The sequence below is a fragment of the Strongylocentrotus purpuratus genome, unplaced genomic scaffold (genome assembly GCF_000002235.5).
Source record: "Strongylocentrotus purpuratus isolate Spur 01 unplaced genomic scaffold, Spur_5.0 spur5_scaffold_11, whole genome shotgun sequence".
NCBI lineage: Eukaryota > Metazoa > Echinodermata > Echinoidea > Camarodonta > Strongylocentrotidae > Strongylocentrotus > Strongylocentrotus purpuratus.
Window position 1 is genome coordinate 28,481,764 of NW_022145596.1, and position 24,181 is coordinate 28,505,944.

The following is a 24,181-nucleotide window of genomic DNA, read 5'->3' on the forward strand; positions in this document are numbered from 1 at the left end:
GGAATAGTGACCTGCCAGTGACACAAAATAATGAGGTATCAAAATATACTTATCTGCCACCGTGATTAAATGCCTAAAACCTCACAAGCTTCTGGGGTCTCTGCCCGTGGACCCCACCTAGGGCCCTAAAGCGGGCCCCTAGTTGCTCATCTGACGGTAATTTAGTGCCTCAAATCTCTGAATTTCAGGGGGCTTAGCCCCATGGACCCCACGCATTACTGATCTGCTACTGTCATGAATAAGGTATCAAAATATGCTCATCTGACCGTAATTAAATGCCCATACCCTCTGAGCTTCACGGGACTCAGCCCCTTGACCCCCACCAATTTACGCTACGCTCTACCTGATCGTAAATACTTAAGCCTCCCCCACCCACTTAGAAAAAACGTTTAGCGGGGCGGCCTGCATGTAAGAGTGGGGTGCATTGCCGATCTTAGTGTCTGCCCCCCTAAAAACCGTTTTTGCTCATTATGCAACTGCTGGTCATCATTACGTACCAATATTTGGCTCGCATAATTTCAAATTTGGCCCCCGGCCCCCCCCCCTTAAGAAATTATGGATCTGCGCCTGTGATATCTGATCATTGATGGAACATTGTGTTTTATGCACATTTTATGTGTACATTGCATTATTGGTCCTTAGAATACTGCATTGTACATTGTATATCTTTATATTAATAAACCAAAATTGAATCGAATTGAATCATCGGCAGCAGCATCCAGGCGCGGATCCAGGATTTCTTAGGGGTGGGGGCCCAAATTTGAAATTTAGTGTGCTGAAATTTGAAAATCGTGACGGCCAATATTTCGCTCAGTGAGGGTGGGGGGGGGGGGAGGTGGGTAGTGAGCACTAATTTTTTTTGAAAATTTGAAAATCGCACCCCCCCTCCCCTTGAACGCCAGTGAGGGAGGGGGGCATATCTCAAAAAAAGGTAAAATTTACCCTTTTTTTCCCAGGGCGGAGCCCTCAGAAGCTCAAGGGTTTTATACATCAAATTATCGTTGGATGAGCATAATTTTATACCTTATTTGTGACACTGGCAGGTCACGAATTGGGGTGGGGTCCAGGAGGCGGAGCCCCCGGAGGCTCAGGGGTGTTAGGCAATAGATTACGGTCAGATGAGCATCCAGGGGCCCGCCTTAGGGCCATGGGTTGGGTTCGGGGGCAGAGCCCTGGAAGCTCAGGGCTTTAGGAATTAAATAACGGTCAGATGAGCATATTTTATACCTTATTTGTGACACTGGCAGGTCACGAATTGGTGTGGGGTCCAGGGGGCGGAGCCCCCGGAAGCTCAGGGGTTTTGGGCAATAAATAACGGTCAGATGAGCATATTTTATACCTTATTTGTGACACTGGCAGGTCACGAATTGGTGTTGGGTCCAGGGGGCGGAGCCCCAAGAAGCTCAGGGGTTTTATACATTAAATTATCGTCAGATGAGCATATTTTATACCTTATTTGTGACACTGGCAGGTCACAATTTGGGGTGGGGTCCAGGAGGCGGAGCCCCCGGAGGCTCAGGGGTGTTAGGCAATAGATTACGGTCAGATGAGCATCCAGGGGCCCGCCTTAGGGCCATGGGTTGGGTTCGGGGGGCAGAGCTCCGGAAGCTCAGGGCTTTAGGAATTAATTACGTCAGATGAGCATAATTATACCTTATTTGTGACACTGGCAGGTAACTAATTGGCGTGGGGTCCAGAGCCCCCTGAAGCTCAGGCGTTTCCAGAATTTATTATGGTCAGACAAGCATGCAGGGGCCCGCCTTAGGGCCCCTGGTGGGGTCGAGAGGGTCGAGCCCTGGAAACTCAGGGGTTTTAGGCATTTAATTACGGTCAGATGAACATATTTTTAATAATAATAATAATAAACACGTTACTTATAAAGCGCTTACCACCGAAGTCTCTAAGCGCTAAAAACCTTATTTGTGACACTGGCTGGACATTAATTGGCGTGAGGTCCAGGGGGCCGAGACCCCAGAAGCTCAGGGGTTATAAGCACTAAATTACCGTCAGAATAGCATCCAGTCGTCCGCATTAGGGTCCTAGGTGGGGTCCAGGGGGCAGAGCCACCGGAAGTTAAGGGGTTTTAGGCATTTAATTACGGTTAGATAAGCATATTTTGATACCTTTGATATCTTTACCCTTTTATATCCTTTTTTTTGCCAGGGGGGGGGGGGGCCTGGCCCCCCTGGATCTGCCACTGGCAGCATCACAGCATAATCACCACCATGTATATGCACCACCACCATCATCATCACAGCAGCAGCGTCGTCACCACAACCATATGAGCAACACCACACCAAATTCATTATCATATCATTTCCATCATTTTTCTCATTGTCACCAATATTACCACCGTGCACCACTATCATCACCACAACACCGAAATCATCATCATCAAATCATAGTTATAATTGCCATTATTTTCCTTCTCCTTCTCATAGTCATTGTCATCACCACCATGCACCACTAAAATTGCCACCTCACACAATTCGTCATCAAATCATTTAATTATTGTGAAATGCATTAGTATTCTCCTCCTCCTCCTCATCCTTTTTAAACACCATTTCATAATTGTCATTATCGTCATTATCATATTTTGTTATCATCATCATCATAATCTTCATCCTCATCATCATACTCTTCATTCTCATCATCATCATTTTCAATTTTCCCAAGGAATAGATTGGAAGAATTTCTTTGCTATGGTGCAAAGACTTAATTTTTAACTCTAGATTTTTGCAATTTTAAGACAACTTCACTGTAACCTTTGCACCACCTCATCGAATTACAAAATAGCCTTAAATATTTCATAGTGCCTGATTGATATAAACAAAAATACAGTTCCATGTTTCAAAGAGATTAATTACATTTTGATATATTTTAATCATTGCACTTTGAGCTTAATCTACAATATCTTTACAAAACAATATTTTTGTTTGGAACTACTTGCATACAATCTATTTTAAGCAATTAGATCAGATTTCCGCAGAAAGTCTTAATATGACATTCTATTTTACATCTCATGCAGGAACGTTTGTTTCCCATTGAAATTGAAAAATCGAAGGACCGACGTACAGAGTTCGATGAGAGCTATTTTGTCTTTGTAATACCTGTACAGAGATCATGATACAACTGGCAATATTCAAGACAGCCCACAGAATTAAAGAATATCTGGGCATTGTTTCAGGAAATTCTTAATATGACATCCTATTTTACATCGCATGCAGGAACATTTCTTTCCCTTTAAAAAATAAATTGTGGGACCAACCGAGCATGATGAGAGCTATTCTGTCTTTGCAATACCTGCACAGAAATCAAGATACAATTGGCAATTTTCAAGATAGCCCACAAAATTAAAGAATATCTGGGCATTGGTTAAGGAAATCGTCTGAAGTATATGTTTACCGATCACCCTTTGAAACGAACTTCAATGAGATGTTGGCAAACTTATGACAATTTTGTTAAACGATGCCCTATCTACTGTGGTAGGAGCCTTGGAGGTATTTGATAATTCATGCACCTGGCAGTGAAATGCAGAGTTTTGTACCATTACATTATTTTCATCTCATGGGTAATAAATCTTAAGATTTAAGAAAACCCTACATGGGTGCAGACAAGTATACTTCTGGTGAAGAAGACCAAAGTTCCATTAGACTAGGAAATTTGGGCATCGTTTCACAAAACCTTCAAAGTACAAGTTCACCGACATCCTATTGATAACACACACATTTCAATGGGATGTCTGCGAACTTGTACTTGTGACAGTTTCATGAAACAATGCCTTGGTCTCTAGAGATCTTAGACAAATGTTGACAGATGTCTCATTAATTATCTTTTGGCCAATGTACAATTTTAATCTTGTGAACCTGTAGTCTAAAAAATCTCCAGAACACTGCAGAATCAACACCTGAAACAGCAAAAAGCTTTGCTAAAATAGTCATAATTCCATATCACCATGAAGTTTCTCCTTTATCCTTGAATGGCATCCTCCTTCCCACATTTTGTTTTAACTTTCCTACCTTTCTTGGTAGGAGAGTGGGGGTACAATGCAAACTAAGTACAAGTATCATAAAATGGCAAGATATTTCAAATCAAGAACTTCCAATTACAAAATACACATAGAAAATATTTTTTATTTGGAATGATATTTGCATTGTCTAATGAAGATGCATGACTTCAAAATATAAAACATATATAGCTCTTGAGTATTCCTGGAAAAAAAAGTTAAGACTACAACGATACAAAATAGATTACAGGTAGGGAGAGAGGAGACCAGGTCTTGTTGTCACACTGGTAAATTGAGGCAGTACGTCAAAAAGATTTGCGGAGTTCCAAGATCGAGTGTAATTGAACTTTGTCAGTAAAGAACTGCAGGACATCTTGAATGGTGAACAAACAGGCTCCATCTTATAGAGAGTTGCCATGATTAATCCATATCAATCCTAAGTCCTCCAATCAATTGCAAGTTTGCAGTCTTCAATCTCTTATGTACATAGTTGCGATTGATATAAATCGCAAATAAGTTGCGATTAATCTCAACTCTTTATTTGACAGGGCCCAGGACTCCTTAACACAAAGCGTTTAATTGTAGGTTCGATCTTCAATAAATGGGCAGGTATTCAAGCAGTCCAGAAGATCCCAAGAGTTCCTGGAACTAGTGTGATTGGGCTATGTCTGTGAAGAACTGCAGGACATCCTGAATAGTTCCAGGATCTAGTGTGATTGGGCTATGTCTGTGAAGAACTGCAGGACATCCTGAATAGTTCCTGGATCTAGTGTGATTGGGCTATGTCTGTGAAGAACTGCAGGACATCCTGAATAGTGAACTCCAGAAAGATCTTTGATCCCGGGTAGCAGCGGCCGATCATTGTCTCAATGTGTTTATACTGACGGATGAAATCCTCCTGCATCATACGCCATACCACCTGGCAAACAAGGAGAAAAGGTTTTAACACAGTTTTAAATATAAAGTTTTTGATTGCAAAGTTGCCATTGATAGTCTTAAATGTGTGTCTGAAGCTGATCTTGCAACACATTCTATCAAAAATTACCAAACTTCAGAACTTAACTTCAATGATCAATCCTTTGATCATTTCAAATCATTGATCATTTTCAAAACATTGGTTCATGAAAAAACAAAATTGCAGAGATTTATCAGATAATATAAATCAAAAGGGCAAATACATGATTTCCAAAGGAAATTATTTATGAAGGTCAAATATGAAATTAAGCTTTACAAAACAATATGGTACCCTAATACACTTCTAAATTTACAGCACAATTGCAAAAATACAAGTATTATTCCATGACTGATGTACAAAGTACCGTAAATATTTTGCTACCAGACTATTTTATCAATAAGGAAATTGTATCTGATAAAAGCAAAAGTCATGTTTAAAAAAAAAGAAGTTGGACATCAACTGGTTGCTTGCTACCATTTGGACAGTAGGCTACATTTACAATTTAATCTGAATCAAGAAAATCTTTCATGGCAAATTGTGTAAGTAGGGCACATCTCAGACACATTTTCAATGAACAGAAAATATAAAAACTAAAGGTGCTTTGGGTACTTTGATGGGATGATTATTAGGTATGATGATTTGAATACCAACCTGGATAAGATTCTCCTCCTCACAAAGAGTCTTCTCAACTTTCTTGATCAAGTTATCAAGGTTCTTCTTCACCTGCATTCCAGAAGACAAACACACATTGAATCTATCAGATATGAACAATACTATACAATTGATTAACGTTTGTCAACATTCGGAAGAGCGCATGTCTGAAGTCTCTCTCGCTGTCTCAGATGTTCCGCCTAGGCCAAGTCCTCACACCAGAGCCATCTTTAATTCTTACTCCATCCCTCTCTATCTTAAAGGGAAAGTTTAGTTTTGTTGCAGAGGGCACTACACAAAATAATTTTGTTGTGAGATAATGAAAAACTGAGTGTCAAATTTGAAAGGACATCCAATTAAAAAAACAAAAAAACATCATCTTTGTTAGATCAATATCGGTTCAGAGACGGCTGAAATATCCGTAAATAAAACAATCACTAATATTTGTGGTGCCCCACAAATATTCAATAATGTGAACCAGCAGTTAAAAAGCAAGATGGAGCTTTATACGTTTTATTCCAGCCAATGCCGATGTTGTCTTTTTGTTGGCATTTTCGTGTTGGTTATAATATGTATAGCCATGCACTTCGGAGGCATTTGCACTCTGAAACAAGATGTCAACTATCCCTTTGAGCCTTTTTTGTTCATTATGTTATATGATCTGCACCTATCAAGTCAGACACCATCCAAATCTTGGTCTTCTTCTTCCATGTTTACCATCTATCTTCACTTCCACTGTGTCCCTGCCTGGGCATCTTATTTCCCCTTAAAGATACTATGTCCCATTTGCAGGCCAAAAAAATGAAAAAGTTAAACTCCAACTGCATTTGAAAGATAATACTAATTTAGAACTTCCCTAAAAAGTTGGGGCTTGAAAATGTCTTCAAGTTGGAAAATAACGACTATTAGTTGTCAAATCGACTTTAGGGCTATAGAGCCCAAAAGTAATAGTCTTGATTTTCAGACGATTGTACCGAATGGTCATACATTTTATGCTGCGCAAAGATTCAATCAGTTTAATCTTGGCCATCACAAGAAGTGGGTTATTGATGTAGACAAATGCTCATGTACCCTTTACAACTCTTTTCATGTATGTTATTACCAAAGAAGAAAAAAAGCCAGTCAGTCACTCAATAGTGTCTGACAGTGAAGTCTAGCAAGTAAACGGGTTTCCTTGCATAATTTGAATATGAGGACACTGCTAATGTTTAAATTTCACAAATAGGACATACATGACATATTCATAATTCCTGCAAAGTTCTACATAATTTGAGGTTGGCTGCAAAAGGGACATAGTACCTTTAAGGTGTGTCCTTTCCAGTATTTCTTCAGTCTCCAGAATGTTTTCCTAAAGTTCCTTCTATTCAAATTCTATCAAAAAGCGTTTTGAAAATTCGAATTTTTAAAAACATGCAGTTGAATATTTCCTCCTATCACCAATTTTGGTCCATCTATTATAGATGCATCAAACAAAGTTCAACTTTTATAAATGTAATGCTTCCTGGGAGAAATTTCAATAGTTTAAACATATTGTGGCTTACACCCAGTAAATAAGATCGATTGATCGATCTTATTACATGACCACCAAAACAAAAACTCATCTTGTGGCATGGTATTATCCACTGCCTGTACATGTATTTATCCCTAAAATTCCCAACATTTATTGGCTAAGAAGCACCTCTTAGAGTAATATTTGTCATGATATTTTTCTTCTAAATGTCTGTTTTACCTCTTTTTGTGGGTATTCCTTGATGATCTTGCGTAGTTCTTGTTTACTGAACTGGATCTGATAGCCGACCTCTTCTTCCTTGACCCCCTGAGAGACAAGCACCTGAATACCTTCAAAGAAATGCTGCAAGACAAACATAAACAATATGAAAACCCTCAAGACACATCTGGAAAAAAAAATTAAAATTTTCTTTCAATTGATGTTTTGATTAGGCATAATAGTAATAATAATAATTTTTGGTTTACACAGTACTTAGTCCATCCACGATGTCTCTATGTGCTTTACAGATATATTATTACCTGAGTCATCATTATTCAGGTTGGCCTGCGCACAATATATGCACATTCTCCACTCCTTGGGAAGCATTCGAGCCAAGTACCATTTTACAGACGCTCACAATGCTGAGCAAACTACAATGACTTCCACATCTTGCCATGTATCTATTACACACCTGGGTTGAGAGTGGCACATGTGGATTGAATGATTGAATGTGCTGGACTGGGATTCGAACCCTCAACCCTTAAATTGAGAATCAACGGAATGAACCACTATACCAAGACAAATTCACATGAGCATTTGCATCAAGGGGGGGGGGGGTATCAAACCTTCAATCTATGAAATCATTATTCTACTAAAAATATATTAAAAATGTCCTCTGATCATGACATGAAGAAAATAACTGGAATTAAAAATTCATTTCCCACAGAAATAAAAGCTAGAATAAAGCAATTTGGAAATCCTGAGGAGATTATTGTATCGTTGATATTAAAACTAACCAATATCTTTTTTTTTAAATTTTTTTTATTCAGGGTATGAAATATATAAACCTATCTGTGACCTGGCAGAGTATGAAACAGACAATCACCATTTATCACAATATTCAACTGTCGACAACTCAATGTAAAATCTTTATGGGTTGACTGTAAATAATGTATGAATTGTGAATATTCACGTCAAACCACAAATATTCATCTTTATATGCCTAAAAAGGCCATGGATAGCAATTATGGCCATTTTCTTTTTCAGGGCAGATATAAAAAAATTGGATCTACTTGTACTTCTCATTAATCATGAAGTCACAATTTAGCTTCATTGTTGTTTTTAAAATAAGGTACATAAAGAAAAGAAAAATCTGAATGCTTACATTGAGTTTCTCCATAGGTCTTCCCAGTGAGTCTCTAACATAAGATTGTAAGTGATCTTGATACTGCTGCTTGGCTTCCTTACGCTCTGACTCCAGGCATGTGATCTTCAGTCTCGATAGAACATCTGAAAAGATGAAGGTATAACAATATTATATTAAAAACATTAACAAAATATATACAAATATATACACCAACTCGTAATCTTCGTTCAGCAACCGACACATGTAAACTTAACATTCCCAAATCTAGACTCTCAGCAGCTGAAAAACACTTTGCAGTAGCTGCATCAAAGACTTGGAACAGCATCCCTCTTTCCATAAGGGAAATTACCTGTCTTGCCACCTTCAAAAGATCCCTCAAAACTCATCTTTTCCCCCAATGATCTATGTGATATACTTCCTGTACTGTACACTTTTGTCCTCTTTTCATATATTTGTATTTGTTAGTGCTATGTTACAGTACTTATTGTTTTTAGCGATCCTCAATATTTTATTTTATTATTATCATTAAAATAAAAAATTCAATGATCGGTCAATAGCACTTATAGTGATCACACATTTAAGAGTTATACGATGTGCAAAATACATCGCATTAACTCTTGAATGGGTGATGTTATGAAATCCGCCCTTTGAATCGACACTGATGATGATGAATAATTATTCACTAAATATTCTCCCTCAAGATAACATATCTATAGTAAATGAAAGAACATATTGGCTGTTTAGAGGTACATGAGTTAATGCCTTTCTTGCTCCAAAAGGATAATCTTCATATAGAACTTTGAATGGTTTTATAAATAGCTTGATATACTAAGAGGATACCTTCATGCCAAAGTTATTCCTTATGAAATCTATGTGATAATTCAGTTAATACCAAATGCTAGATATGAAATTTATGCAATTAAAAAAAAAAAAAATTTAAATTTTATTTCATTTCCAGGAACATGAAGGAGTATAACAATAACAATTAATAACAAAGAGATAAGATAAAAATGTTGTAATACTCACCGTGAACATGATGAAAGTTTTCTGCAAAAAATATATGAGAAAGAGGTTAACGTTAGACAACCAAACAGCAATCTGAACAATGGAAACAGACGATGAACATTCACAATACAATTATTCAGAATACCGGTATATATATTTTTCTTTTTAAATTGTAAGGTTAATTTCTTTACCTCCTCTCAATACAATACCCCCTGTCATATTTTTAATGTAATAATATGAACTGCATTCTGTGTATTTCATGTAAATCAATAAGACTCTCTTCAATCTTCATAAAAGATGAATTATATATAAATGGAAAGCTCTTAAGCCATAGATTACAATAATATTTGATGGTTTGTTAGCAAATGAAAATCTCATAAATTCACAGGAATGAAACTACATCTATTTACCGAAGATGATGACATCACTGGGAGTCTTCTGGTGTTCCAGGGCTACTCTGTGGATGATCCTAAACTGGGCCAAGGCCAGCTTAGCGTAGGCCTTGTCTAGGTTCCCTCTCAGGTCTGAGCCTTTGAATACAGACTCTGCTTGGCAGGCAAACGTCTAAACATACCGGTACAAGAAAAAACAGAAGTGTGTCAGTACTCGTGGGAAATTCCAAAGACATGATGGTGGACTTACAGAGTTTAAGCACCATCCCGGCTTTCAATTCTGTTGACTTACTGAGCTAATTTCCTAAGATCATACTTGGTGCAGATAAATTCTTACCATCATATCATCATATGAATTTGGGTAAATTTCTTCCTTCAACATGAAAAAAAATGTTTAAAAACAAAATCAACAAGAACAAAAAGTATGAACACTTCTGTACTTTCCAGATATTACAGTTAATATATTGTTCAGTTCAGTTTGCTTTGTTAATAATCTTGGAAATGGGGGGAAATTAAAATAATTCATCCCTCCAGCTCATCTTTGAAAAAGGGTATCCGTGCATTTGCTACGTATTATAATTCATGATAACAATCAAAACAATTATTTTCTATTTAACGACTCATAAAAAAGTTCATCATATCGGTGTATTTCAGTAGATGACAGAAAAGAGACAAACCTCAAATTCTTTGACGAACGGAAGAATACCACATTTGCTCTTCTTGGATATCCGGGTTTCCTCCACAGAGCGGATCAAATTATCCTGGAAGGAAATAAAAAGACAGAATAAAAAACATCAATTAAAGGGCAAATTGTGGATCAGTTATGAAACCAATGTAAATAACAAGGACCAGACCATGTATGCACGAAATCTATGTTAAATTGATTTTAGCAAGTTATAAGACATGTATCATAAGAGGGAATGGTTAGCAACCTCTACATCATGCAGTCAAACTTTTACAATACCCAGCTACAAGACTAAATATATAACAAAAGAATTACAGGGAGGGAAAGAGGGGAAGGAGAGAAGGGGAGAGAGAGAGAGAGAGAGGGAGAGGGGCTTAAAAGAATAGAGACAGAAAGAGAGCAAGAGAGAGAGAGAGATGGAGAGAGAGAGATACAGACAGACAGACAGTCACACACAGAGAAAGAGAGAGAGAGAAAGAGAAACAGACAGACACACAGACACATAGAGGACAGAGTGTAATAGAGAGAGAGAGAGCAACAGGATTGTATGGAACAGAGAAAGGAAGAAAGGGCTCTACATGTATGTAGATTAGAGCAGGTAAACAAGTACAATAAGAGGAAAATAGACATACTAACCCAAGGGCAGCTAGATAGTTAATGGAAAAGGACAAACAAGGGAGTAACAATTACAGAGAAAAGAATAATACCGTAATTAATGGTGTATAAACTGCACCCCTCTTTTCTTTTCTTTTTTGCCGACTCGGCAGCAAGCCAGTTCCATGTAAAAAACCCACGCGAGAAGGCCTTTCATTTAACTGCAAGGTGCAGCTGAATGTGTAAGATCATTAATGTAAATTTAAAAACAGTAGAGGACCTAGGATAGAACCTTGTGGTACGCCGTGTAATAGAAGAAAAATTGGAGGAATTATTATTACATACTACATATTGAGATCTATCAGAAAGATTACTTTCAAACCAAGATGACAGACAAATTTGAGTGTTGTTCTAGTTTCCGAGTGGTGAGTCAACACACCGATTACTGAGCTGGGAGACATTATGCCCCTCCAGGTGGAGGGGCATAAATCAAAACTTTAAAAAAAAATAAAAAAAAATTGTGTGTGTGTACTGTGTATAAGACGCACCCCCGACTTTGAATTTTTATCGGCGGAAAAAAAGTGTGATTAATACAACGTTAATTACGGTACTCAAACAAGAAAGAAGAGAGGCAAAATTGCTAAGTGGTAGAGCATTGGTCTCCTAACTGGGAGGTTCCGGGTTTGGAACCAAGTCAATGCATTAATAGTGCCCTTTGGTAAGGCATTCATCCTCATTACCAAGTCCCTCAGACCTCTCTTAAAGCTGTTGGTCCCCTGGTTGCTTACTTACAAGCATACACATGCTTCCTTAGCAGTCAGGTAAAAAAACAAAACAACATCAACAGATTCAAGACACAACAGTCTACTACCGGAGTGTTGGCTCAGTCAGTAGAGCGTCCGCCACACAACCGGGAGGTCGTGGGTTCGAACCCCGGCCGCGTCATACCAAAAGACGTTAAAAGATGGGAGTTGTTGCTACCTTGTTTGGCGTTTAACAATAAGGGATAGAGCAACGTCGATCTGGCGTTTCGGTTTAATAAAATTTGGAGTGGACTATTAGGCTATTATTATTATTATTATTATTATTATTATTATTACACAATATGGGGAGTGTTTCACAAAGACTAAGATCGACTTTAAGTTGGACTTTACTATGGCAGGCTGTTCATGCCACTGTTTGCTCTCACCATTATGATCTTTAGATAACTTTTTTCCTTCAATAATGAATTATCTAAAAATGCAAATTCTGTAGATTTGTGACCATGCTTTGTATGTCCCTTGAGAGACCAATGCCAGTATATGGTGAGAGCAAACATCGGCATGAGCGGTCTGCCATAGTTAAGTCAAACTTAAAGTCAATCTTAGTCTTTGTGAAACACCCCCAGGTAGAGAGAGAGTGGGCTCACCATGTACTTATCAAAGTTGCGTTTGACCTCGACTAGACAGTTAGCCATGATGATGCTGAAGTAAGAGGCTGATTTAGCTTGAGTTTCGCTGGACATGACATGAGGGCTTATCCTAACCAGCATGTAAACTGAATTACTGCATGATTGCATCAGAACAGAGGGAAAGAGAGAAAAGATACAGGTAATCATTATTAATGCTAAATACTCAAGACATGACTTCAAACAATAATCTAATTGTAAACTATCACAGCGCTTCAACTATTCTTCTTGTGAATATTTTTCCTAAATATACAGTTGGCAAAATAACATGGTGTTGATTGATGCCAACATCACATAACATTAGTAATACGATCAACTCATGTTTTGTCATTACTCAATCAAATATCATCCAAATAAAGAGGGCTGGGTGTATGAAAAGACTTTTTTAATATACCCAAGTACGGTAGGTCATATTCACTATGTTAAAATAGTGCAGTGATTAGTATATTTTTTTTTAAATTTCAAAATGTGGAAAAAGAAATTCAAATAGAATGACAGCATTTGAAGAAAACAAAGCAAAAATATAAACTTCAAATTAGTTGGTATCAAAATTAAATTAATCTGTATATTGGAATGAATTTGGCATCATGTTGTATTAAAACCCATTAGATCACACAAACTTTGAGTACTAATAAGTTTTTAAATTTACAAGATATATAAAAGCAACTATCATTGTACATGGCTTTCCATTAGGGAATTCAAAATGGCAGACTTACAAGTTATCCATCCTCTCTGAGAATGTGACAAAGGACTTGAATTCTGGCTCCAAGCACTGGAACAATTCTCCCATCACTTTCCTGATTGAGTTTGAGAAATGGAGGAATAAAACAGAAAACAACAAAGGTAATCGAAATTCAGAATCAACCGTAAGCCTATACTACTAATTAAATTCCTCAATATATCCAATTTGTCCCTTATCAGAAAGCGGCTGGAGCCACAAGGGCATTGGCACTTCTAGTGCTAATATACAAAAGGTGAAGCCCTCTTTGCTCCAAAAGAGATAATATATTGCTTCAAAACTTTCACAGATCCATTATTCACAGATACATGATGCGCCTTGGAAATCAAGTGGCACTTTTCTGAAAGCAATGTCCAATCCAACCATATCAACAATAGAAGTATAATGAACAAGATGAAGTTAAATTGTGGGAATTTGAACAGATGTAGGTTATATTCATTTTCACCTATTCCCCCCTTTTTTTCAGTTAAAAAATTAAATCAAATGTAAAGCCACCTAGATATCATAAGTAATAAAGAGAGGAGTTTGTACTGCAAAACAATTTTCTCTCAAACGTAATGCCACCAAGGTGAGACATAACCGCTTGCCCTGTGGTAGGGGCAAGTTGATATTTCATTTGGACAAGTAATTCTTAAGAAAACCTAAAATAGGCATAAAAGAACAAATATTAATAGAGGCTGAATTCTAATAACCATAAAAACCTGTTTATCTTAATAATTGTTCAAAGACACTTATTGTGATGCAAACAATATATATATCATTTTTTGCACGGATTCATAATTTATTTTCAATAGAAAATATTCTTCAGTCATAATTTGGAATGTAAAGCACAGTCAAAAGTTTCCTTAAACACATTGAATAATATGGAAAATATAACAGAAAGAATTATCAAGATGAAACAATAGAAACAAAAAAAATGCAAAGTTGTTATTTGAATATTTCATAAAGAAACCGATTTAAGATAAAAAAAATATATAATAGATGAACAATAAAAAACGGCAAACAAAAACCAGAGCCTCCAAAAAAATCTCTCCCTCTCTCTACCTACATATCTATCTATCTCCTCTCTTCAGAAAGTTCAAGACATAAAATTAGTTTTAGCAGATGCTAATCTCCTTTCTTTTTACAGCTTAAAACTAATAATAAGAAAACAAATTAATTGGAAATGTATCACGCTTGATGAAACTTACATGTACAAATACAACTGAGAGTTAAATTCACAAATTGAATATATATGTTTAAAAAAAGAGGAAAAAAAGATCCTCAAACAGCATGAAAGAAACAGAAAATGATTTGGAATAATTGAAAAAGTCACAAATTTCCTTAGAATAGGAGTATGGTATCACCAAATAAAATGAATCATAGCCTATGCCAATAATTCTAAGCATCATCTATTTAAGCATGGCTGCAAGCATTTGGAATTAACAACATTTGCTATTATGGTATAATATAATAGAAGGTCATGTGATACGGAATTGAATGCAGAGCTTTTCCCTTTGTTCCAGCTGTAAAGGAAATGTCACATGCAGGGGGGGGGGGGGGATGTTTCAAAAACAAACTTAACTCTAAGTTGGACTTAAATATTATGGAGAGCCATTTGTAGCTTTATAATGAAATATATTCAAAAGCAAAAATTCAAGTATTTTAGACTTTTCATAAATTCCACATGAAGAAAATGAAATCTCCCATAATAATATAAAAAATGAATGATTTGAATCAACATTTTATGCCTTTTAAAATAACTATTACAAAATATTTTCAAGGATGCTAACAGCTTTCCATAATTGTTGAGTCCAACTTAGAGATAAGTTAAACTTAGGATCTTTGTGAAACACCCCCCAGCTATCATAAGACCTGTGGTTGCACTATTGCAGATGACAAGTGTAAACAGAGAATAAAGAGAACAGAAGTCTTGCTAACATCCCAACTACCACCATATGTGAACGAAACCCAAGATATATATACATGTAGATAACATAGTGAGCATGCATACCGGTATACAATGTACATCCCAAATTCAAGGAAACAACTTGGGGAGGCATAATTTACTTGAATACAAGTCAACAAAGAAGCAAGGATTGACTACATCAATAACAAAATCAGTGATTTCTACCACTGTGAGGGGCAGCGATTTGCTCTCAATCTAATACAGAATTGATAATACAGGTGCATATAAATAATTTGATAGCATAATTATCGTTTAAAACACTGACTAGAGGTAAAGTGATTAATAGAAAAGGTAGTAAAATTGCATGTGTTTGATCACAACATCATTTTCACAAGGTGATACTATTTTCATTTTTCACTACATTTTGAAAGATCCGTTTTCCAGGTGGATAATTACTTAGCAGTATTAGGTCTTATATAATGGAATCCTGACATAATATATGTTTTTTGTGAAAGTATTTGATGCTATAATCACTTTTCCTGAATTTCCCTTCTATGAGATCACATGAATCCATTTACATTATTAAAAAAAAACAGTGATACTAAATATAATTTCCGTACAAAAACAGTTAGATCTAGGAACAAATACTTAATCCTAAAATATATAAAGGGAACATTGTGCCTGCATTATGTATATCTAACAGAATTAGCTGTATACTTAATCCAAGGGATAAAAAAGACTAATGCAATAATATTGCAAAAACAAAACAAAACATACATAATCAAAATACAATATGAGTAGCTAATTAGTTAGAGGAATATGATACACAAAAACATAGCATGTGAACATCAAGTGTAGCTAATAAAATTAGTCCTATACTGTAGCAACGAGAGAGGGAAAATTATGAAAATAGAAGGAGGTAATATTCTGCATCCTGGATAGCTAACAGAACTAGTCCTATACGAAGGGAAGCAGAGATGTATTATGGCTACAAATCTATCAAGAAAATTGCACTTGAATTAATTGTTCTTGATTTGGAACATTATTAGGGAATATGACCCATGAACACCAAGGTCCGTGAATACAAGGGCCATGACGAATCAACCTTATGATTAATATGATATCTCAACCCTAATGTGTGTTTTTTTCTTCTTCAGAGTTGTGCTCCTTCAATTATCCACTCAGAATCGAATTATACTCTAGTAAGTGATGAGGGCTTAAAAAGGACTAAGCACCAAAAAACTTATTAAAATAATGCTAGTAAGCAGAAAGTATCATGTACAAGGCATCTATGCATTACCAATAAAAAAATATAATAAGAAGGCTGAAACCACCTCCATGCTAATATAATTACAAACCACCAATTATATCTGTGAGAAATTTCGACCACTAAAAACTGGACAAAACTAAACTTTCAGAAATATAACCCTCACTGCTCCTTCACAAAGTTATTCTCTAAACCTAGCTAGGCTAACTTGATGTACACCTCATCTTGTAAACAGTGTGATTGATTCAAATTAATCGCAATACTAAACCCAAGACAGAACTTTGTAAGTTTGCAACTGATTAATCCGGATCAATCGCAACTCTTTACAGGACAGGGCCCATTGTTAATGTTGATAGGACACAAAGGATTCTAAAGGCAGAAAGGTGAAGCACACTGAGCTAGAAACAGCAAACAGAAGGTTATTTTAGCGTCTACCACAGAAAATGTTACCTCATTCCATGGGTGGTCAGCTTGCCGTCGACCTCACTTTTGATCGATCAATTTACGAAAAATGCAAACAAAATTCAGTAACTGGAAACACCAATAAAAAAACACTTATTTCACAGCATTCTCATGCTGCATTATTCACATCAAAACAACAATTTTCATATCAAAATCACAATTATATCATATTGAAATCACAATTTTCATATCAATATCAAGGGAAATAATGATGATAAAATCAAAATGCTAAATGTTGATCTTTGAAATGATCGAGGCAAAGAAAGGAATATGGATATATAAAAAGCAAAGCAATATTGAAATGGTTAAAAAACCTCTGAATGATCTGCACCACATGCAAACAGTACGTTGCCATGAGTCTGCATAAACCTTCATGATTTTGTTTGACTATAATTCATAGCCACGTTCACGAATAATAATAATAATAGTAAGTTCATTTATACATCGCAGCTACTATATGAATATACTCCACTGTGCTTTAATAGAAAGTATCATATCAGTGGTGGCTGTAGCTGAGACATGCCATAATAAGGCTCTAAAGCATTCAAGGACTTTCTTCCTACCGGGTACCCATTTACTTCACCTGGGGGGAGAGTGGCAAATGTTGATTAATATTTTGCCAAAAGAATTAATTATGTAAATACTCAAATTGGCCATTTTATTTCACACGCATTATAAGCTTAAAAGTATTCATACCTCCACGATTTTAGAGAAACATTTCAATTTGCTTATTGCCAATAATTCAAAGCTGGATTAGTATTTCAATTACTTCAGTGCCAAACTTGGCTGTTTTATTTCACATATAACGCTTGAAAATAAAACATGTCAGATAACAGTGTTATTAGCCTTAACTCTACTTGCAAAGCATCTAAACTTTCTAGCAATTAATTTGCATTTTAAAATATCAATATAAAAAGGTAGTATATGTGCAAGCTTTTCAGAATTATAATCATGGTCGTTGTCATATATACATGGAAGAAGAAAAAAAATACTAACAAAAAAGAAAGGAAATTATGAGAAGAAATATGAACCAATGGTTGTGCCCAGCATATGAAGTGTGTATGGCAACAAGTCAGTAATACATTGAGGCAATGCAAAGAAACAATCTTTTATCCTTTGATTCTGCCACAATGAAAGTCCATTACGCTTGAAAAACACTATAAAGCTGAACAATTCAAACGTGGACAGAGTCAAGCAGAGTATGTTCTGCTCTCGATCTTACCTGAGCTCAGGGTTTAATGCAAATGCAACTCCTTTCCTTTCCCTAAAGAAAAATGATAAAATCTCACGAATGAGCTTTTAAGAACAAAAGCACAATGGAAGGAAGAAATCATAACGTGAAAATCATCATACATTTTGGGAAAATGCAATGATAAAAAAGATTAAATGTAAAGAAAGGTATTTGAAAGAAAGTATGTTACAATAAAATAAGGGTGAATATTACATGAAAATAAAGTGGAGATAATCTGAAAGAATATGAAAGAAAAGAATTAGAAGACAACATATAATAAATGATGTCATAAATTCAGAAAGAGTCAGAAATTCAATTGATGATATAAAAATAGTATTCCATGAGCCTAAAAACCTACCGTATATAAAAATTTCAGTCATTTTGGTGATACCTTTGGATAAAAACCTTGGATTGACAACACAACACAATCAATTTAAACCAATTGAATTGAATTTTGGCTAGGATCACTGATGCATTTATTGCAGGATGGATCCTATTTGCATGAAGTTCAGATTATTTGGGAAATATGCTCCTCTTGTCTTCTTGGCTGGGCATTTCCACATCTTGTTACCATCCTTGAAGATTTATCATCGCACATAGAGGGCAGCACTACCATCTACACACACAGAGACATCTATACACAGAGTTTGGCCAACCCAGTTCGAGTTAGTCACAATATGGCGACTACTGCTTTGTTGGGCAAGCACAAAACAAAAGAAAATACGCCATGTTGTAAACCAGTGAAACCAAGTTGGCCAAACTCTCCTAATCAATGGAACTGCTACACACCATGTATGATTCTTTGAGCAAAATACGGCCACATGCTCCGATTCAGAGTAACAAAGTAACTACCAGAGACATCACCCATTCACCAACATCATGAAGAACAAAATGGTGCAATCAGTAGGAATATCACTGAACCAAATATGATACAAATACATCAACACACTCTCAGAGCAAGAAATGTACAAGGCACTTTAGATATGGAAGGTTCGATCAGTGTGATTCCCACCTGATGAAGTGCTCAAATTTAGGATGAGACATCCTTTGGGGGATTTAACCTAGCAATCATTCATGGATGCATCGCCAACAACACCACCACCACCTCCATCATCACTGAAAGTGAACCGTATCAGCACAAGTGACACAGAATATGATTCAAGAGAAGTTATTTCACAGACTGTGTAACCTTAAATTCATTCTTGAGGAGCATCATCATCATCACCGGTGAAAGAAAACACTTTCAGTATGATGCAAACTGAATAAGATGTGATAACATGTTCTGATTCCTGCTACCATGGGTTGTGTATCCTTGCAACAGCCAGAGGAGAGAACAGTACCATCATCATCATCATTGAAGGGCACTATTGATATGCCTCACATTTTCGGTATCAACATATGACAAATGTGCTTTGAATCCAGATGAGATACTCTCCTAGCCAACAGCCAACAACCTAACAACCACCTAAAATCAAATTATGAATACCATTAATGAAAAAATAATTTATCACCATAATTCATATGGAATTCTGGGAGGAGCACGACACTGTGGAAAAAGAAAAATCACAAATTTGCGAACATTTGATAACTCCCCCCGTCCCCTCCTCCTCCTCAGTCAAGGAATCCTAGATCTGCCACAGGAATAGAATGTGATAGCGCGCTCCAATACACACGCCTGGGGTCACAGAAAGAGAGAGAGAAGAAGGGGTATGGATAGGAGGATGGGTGTTTCTTACTCATGGCCTTCATGTTTCTTGTATCTGCTGAACGAGCCTCCATCTACCTGGTCTGCCATGGGGAAGAATTCAGCATCCTGTAGAATTAGGACAATAAAGAGGGAGAGAGAGAGGGGGGAGAGAGAGAGAGGGAGAGAGAGGGAGGGAGAGAGAGAGATAGAGAGAGAGAGAGAGAAGTGGAGAGAGAGAGAGAGGGAGGGAGACATAGAGAGAGAGAGGGTGGAGGGGGACAGGGTGGGAAGGAATAAAATGAAGATAAAGAGAGGAAAAAGAGAGGGGGGGGGATTGTTATTTTATACTAATAGTTCAGGTGAACAAATCCAAATATAAGGAAACTTTTAATTCAATGTACAACAGTCATATTCTACCTATAAAACATATTATATTCCACATACTAAGAATCTTGCTCTACGATTGGTCAAATGTAAATCATGAGATGAAAGATAGTTTGCCCATCATTGATGGGAGAAAAAAAGTTTGTTGCACCGTGAAGATAGAAGTACTATCTACACAGTGTCACACACTTTCTTGTAATACGTTACGTATTACTCTCCTGTTTAAGCGCTTTTAGTGTTAGTACGCGAACTATGGTCACACCACCATACTGCATGCATTGTACATATCGTACACCGTTTGCTAGCTGTTAATTAATGACTTGTTACTCTAAAATGATGGAAGAAGTTGAATGTTTCCAAGGTGGAATATAAAGAAAATAATCACCTTTTGTTTTTAGGCAATGGCAAACTATCACTTCCTCGGCAATCTGAATGTACACGTTATCTTTCCTCAGACATCCAAACCGCCTCGGAAGTGATAGTTTGTCCCATCACCTTCACCAACAGTTATTATTTGCTTAATACATATGATACAATAACATTGTCTTCAACTGTGATACAAAATTAAAATGAAACAGGATGCAGCCCATTTATCAATATCGGAGTTAAGCAAAGTCTGTATAGTAGATAGCTCTGTTGTTGATAAATAAGACTTACCACGCCCTCTGTATCCAGACCATAGCCAAAGAACTTTGTACAGAAATCTTGTTCCGAGTTGCACATAGGTTGGATCTCATTCAACAGCTGAGTGAAAACCTGCACATGAGAAGAAAAGACATTGTTATTGCTTAATTCATGCACTCTTTATTCTCGCTTTTTGATCTTCTCATCCAAATGATCCAACATTTGCTCCCTGTAGTCCAGACAATATTTTGGCCGACACGGGATTCAGGTTTGAGTTGCAATTGGGTTTTAGGTGATGTTAGGTTAGATTTAGGAGGAGGGTTAGGTATTGGTAAATTGTGTGGAGGGTTAAGGTTAAGAATTCAGTAAAGTGTTTTGAAAGTAAAGATCATAGAGAGAAAGAGACTGATTCATAACGGCAGGAACTTCCCAAACCAGGGAAGGCAGGACCAGAGTAGGGACAACTTGTCAAGTCAGTACAAGTGAGCTCCACCTTCTAGTGTAGCCTTGGTTCTCGACAGGAAATTATTTACCCTTGGTCCAAACTCAGTAAATTGGCTTTGTAGCATCATAGGGAGAATAATGTCAATGGGCAAGCACAGTTTGGCATACCTTGCACTGACATATCTACTACTCTTAATAATAAGTAATAGCTAGTTCTTACATGTATATAGCGCTTTTCAGGACCGAAGGCCCTCTCAAAGCACTTTACAGATATATATATATATATTATTACCCCGGTCATCGGATTCAGGCTTACCCGCACACAATGTATGCACATTCTCCACTCCCTGGGGAGCATTCCAGCCAGGCGTCATTTTTACAAGTGCACACTTGCTAATCTAAGCACATTAGCTTTCGCATCCTACCGGGTACCCATTTAACACCTGGGTGGAGAGTGGCAAATGTAGATCAATGACTTGCCAAAGGACATTAGTGCCGCGGTGGGACTTGAACCGCGGACCTTGTGATCCACAGTCCGGTGACATATCCACTCGACCACGACATCTCTACTCTTGATGATACCCTTGTCTCAAAGAGGTGGCCCTTGGTATTGTTCGTTTGAAACCCTCCGTGCTTGGTATGAGTATCTGGGCCCCATTTCCTCAAACTTGTTATCAATAACAAGAGCTAAATTTTTATGACAAATTTGCTCTCAGCCAATCAGATGGCAAGATTTCAGTAACTTATTATAACATTTATTGTAACTTGTTATTGATAAAATGTTTTATGAAACAGGGTCCCAGATGTCTCATGCATGGATAAAACATTGTGATTGCAGTCACGACCTTGACCTACCATATCAAACTTCTGTTTCTCATTGAGGTCTGTCTCTGCTGCTTTCAGGTTGGCTGAGAACTCCTGCAGGGATGGGGTACCGGTCTTGGTCCTGGCCCCTCCCCTGGAGGGCTCCGGGGTGGTGCTGCCCTTGTCTCCCTTCAGACCATACTTCTTGATATCAGCAGTCTTGCCCTTCATCATGACGGCCTGCCGAGCTCTCTCAAAGAAGTCCTTCAATTCTCTCTCATACACCTTCTTCAAGTTGTCTGTGTAGATCTAAAAATGATAGCAGAAGGAAGAAAGTAATAATACTACTAATAAAAGTGGAGTTTTATAGAGCGCTCATGTCTGGCACATTGCCACTCCTAGCACTCCATTATTATTACCCTGGCTCAGGAGTATCAAGGATCTACTTCCTGCCAGGTACCCATTTACCACACCTGGGTGGAGTGTGGCAAATATAGATTAATGCCTTGCCAAAGGACGTTTGTGCTGCAACAGAGTATAGATCTGCATATCAGAAGGGAAAACCAATAATAATGCTTTGACCGCTTAATGAGAATACAAAAATAACATACAGGTAATTCTAAAAACTATGCAAAATATGAATTTATTGCTTGAATGTTCAGCTAGTTCTGATTTCAATTAAATATTTGTTTAACTACATTGGAAGCTATCAATCTAATTAGTATAATAGCTTGCTAATGGAAATCTATCATATCATCTAGTGAAGTCCTACAAGAACAATATAAGGGACATAACAAGTTTGAACATATAACCTTCGCATCTCCAGTAAAAGTGTTGATACCTTTTGACCGCCACTATACAGCAGAGTTATCCCCCTGTGCCTCTCAACACCCAATGTACTAGGTGAAACAGAGTGGGTCCAAGCCTTTCAAACAACTTGGAGAAAAAAACAACACAATGATATATCATGCATAACGAGACAAGTCAAACTTACTTTTCCAAGTTGCTGGAAACTTGTGCGATCTGCCTTCCTGAGCCACTGCATGAGTTCAGCATAGGGGATGAGATCTCGGTGGAAGGTGAAATGCTTAGGGAGGGTCAGACGATTACCCAGCGTGTGCATCATCTCACTCATGTCTGCTCCCTGTAAACCAGAAAAAACAACCATGTCTATTTTATTGCATCTGACAACCTCACCCGAGACCAAAGTGATTGATCTAAATGTATTATGCAGGTGAAATAAAATTTATTTTACTTTACCTCTAAAGGACTACATGGTGCTCTTAAAGGGGGTGTAGCTTGGCAAATACTGATTAACGCCATTTACGTCTTCTTTTGGACAACTGCACGTAAACGATGGACTTGATTAACGGTACTCTACATGGTCAGCGCTCGCTAGCATTCGTGAAACAGACCGAAGTTTTCCTCACACTTCGGTTTCGCGTATGTTGCACGCACATGAATGCTGCGGTCGCGTCGTCCGTAGTCGTATTATTCCCGATTGGCCCCTGAGTCAGGCCACGGGAAAGACCTGTAGACTCGTCATGCTACATCCTCTTTAGAATAAATTAATAAGGGTTATCTAAACAAATTAATTGGAAACGTTTCATCATTGTTCCTTGCCTGCATCTCTGGGAAATTGGAGGGAACATTTGTACACAACACAGGATTCAGTCATCTGCTCAGGGTAATGATTGATTGATTGATTAATCAATTATTGGACTAGGCAGGTGACCTAAAAATTAGTTTTACTTTTCCCTTTTAGGTGTGCATGGTAGTCTTCAGTGGCGGATCCAGGGGGGGGGGGGGGCACAGGGGGCACGTGCCCCCCCGGCCCCCCAAAATATGTTAAAATCTGCCCTATATTCGACCAAAATGTACTGAAAACCAGGGGCGTGCCCCCCCTCTTACCCCCCCTCCCCCAACGGAGCAAAATGTCAAATTAAAAAAATTTGTGACAAAAAAAAAAGAAAAAAGTGTCCTCTTCCCCCCCCCCCATTTATTCAGCGGCTGGCTGAGTCGTTGCGATTTTTTGGGGGACTAAAAATTATAAATATATGT

The 24,181-nt window shown here is 37.3% G+C and overlaps 1 protein-coding gene across 5 annotated transcripts in view; it reads right to left on the reverse strand.

Annotated features, from left to right (window-relative positions):
• Positions 1 to 2,848: 2,848 nt before the first annotated feature.
• The window catches only part of LOC582238 (exocyst complex component 1), a 33,307-nt gene continuing 11,974 nt past the window's right edge, over positions 2,849 to 24,181 (reverse strand). Inside the window, exons 10-25 of one of the 5 annotated variants that reach the window (XM_030981108.1) lie at positions 23,115 to 23,264; positions 22,172 to 22,429; positions 20,906 to 21,004; positions 19,914 to 19,990; positions 18,169 to 18,210; positions 16,935 to 16,970; positions 13,307 to 13,387; positions 12,552 to 12,687; positions 10,542 to 10,625; positions 9,883 to 10,036; positions 9,494 to 9,514; positions 8,486 to 8,610; positions 7,342 to 7,464; positions 5,613 to 5,684; positions 4,815 to 4,925; positions 2,849 to 4,755 (exon numbers count right to left, since the gene is read on the reverse strand). In XM_030981108.1, coding sequence (XP_030836968.1) covers positions 4,714 to 4,755; positions 4,815 to 4,925; positions 5,613 to 5,684; positions 7,342 to 7,464; positions 8,486 to 8,610; positions 9,494 to 9,514; positions 9,883 to 10,036; positions 10,542 to 10,625; positions 12,552 to 12,687; positions 13,307 to 13,387; positions 16,935 to 16,970; positions 18,169 to 18,210; positions 19,914 to 19,990; positions 20,906 to 21,004; positions 22,172 to 22,429; positions 23,115 to 23,264 — 1,611 coding nt within the window. In that variant the 3' untranslated portion in view covers positions 2,849 to 4,713. Of the gene's footprint in view, positions 4,926 to 5,612; positions 5,685 to 7,341; positions 7,465 to 8,485; positions 8,611 to 9,493; positions 9,515 to 9,882; positions 10,037 to 10,541; positions 10,626 to 12,551; positions 12,688 to 13,306; positions 13,388 to 16,934; positions 16,971 to 18,168; positions 18,211 to 19,913; positions 19,991 to 20,905; positions 21,005 to 22,171; positions 22,430 to 23,114; positions 23,265 to 24,181 lie in introns of all 5 variants that reach the window. The other 4 variants (XM_030981107.1, XM_030981110.1, XM_030981109.1 and 1 more) reach the window with 4 other exon arrangements.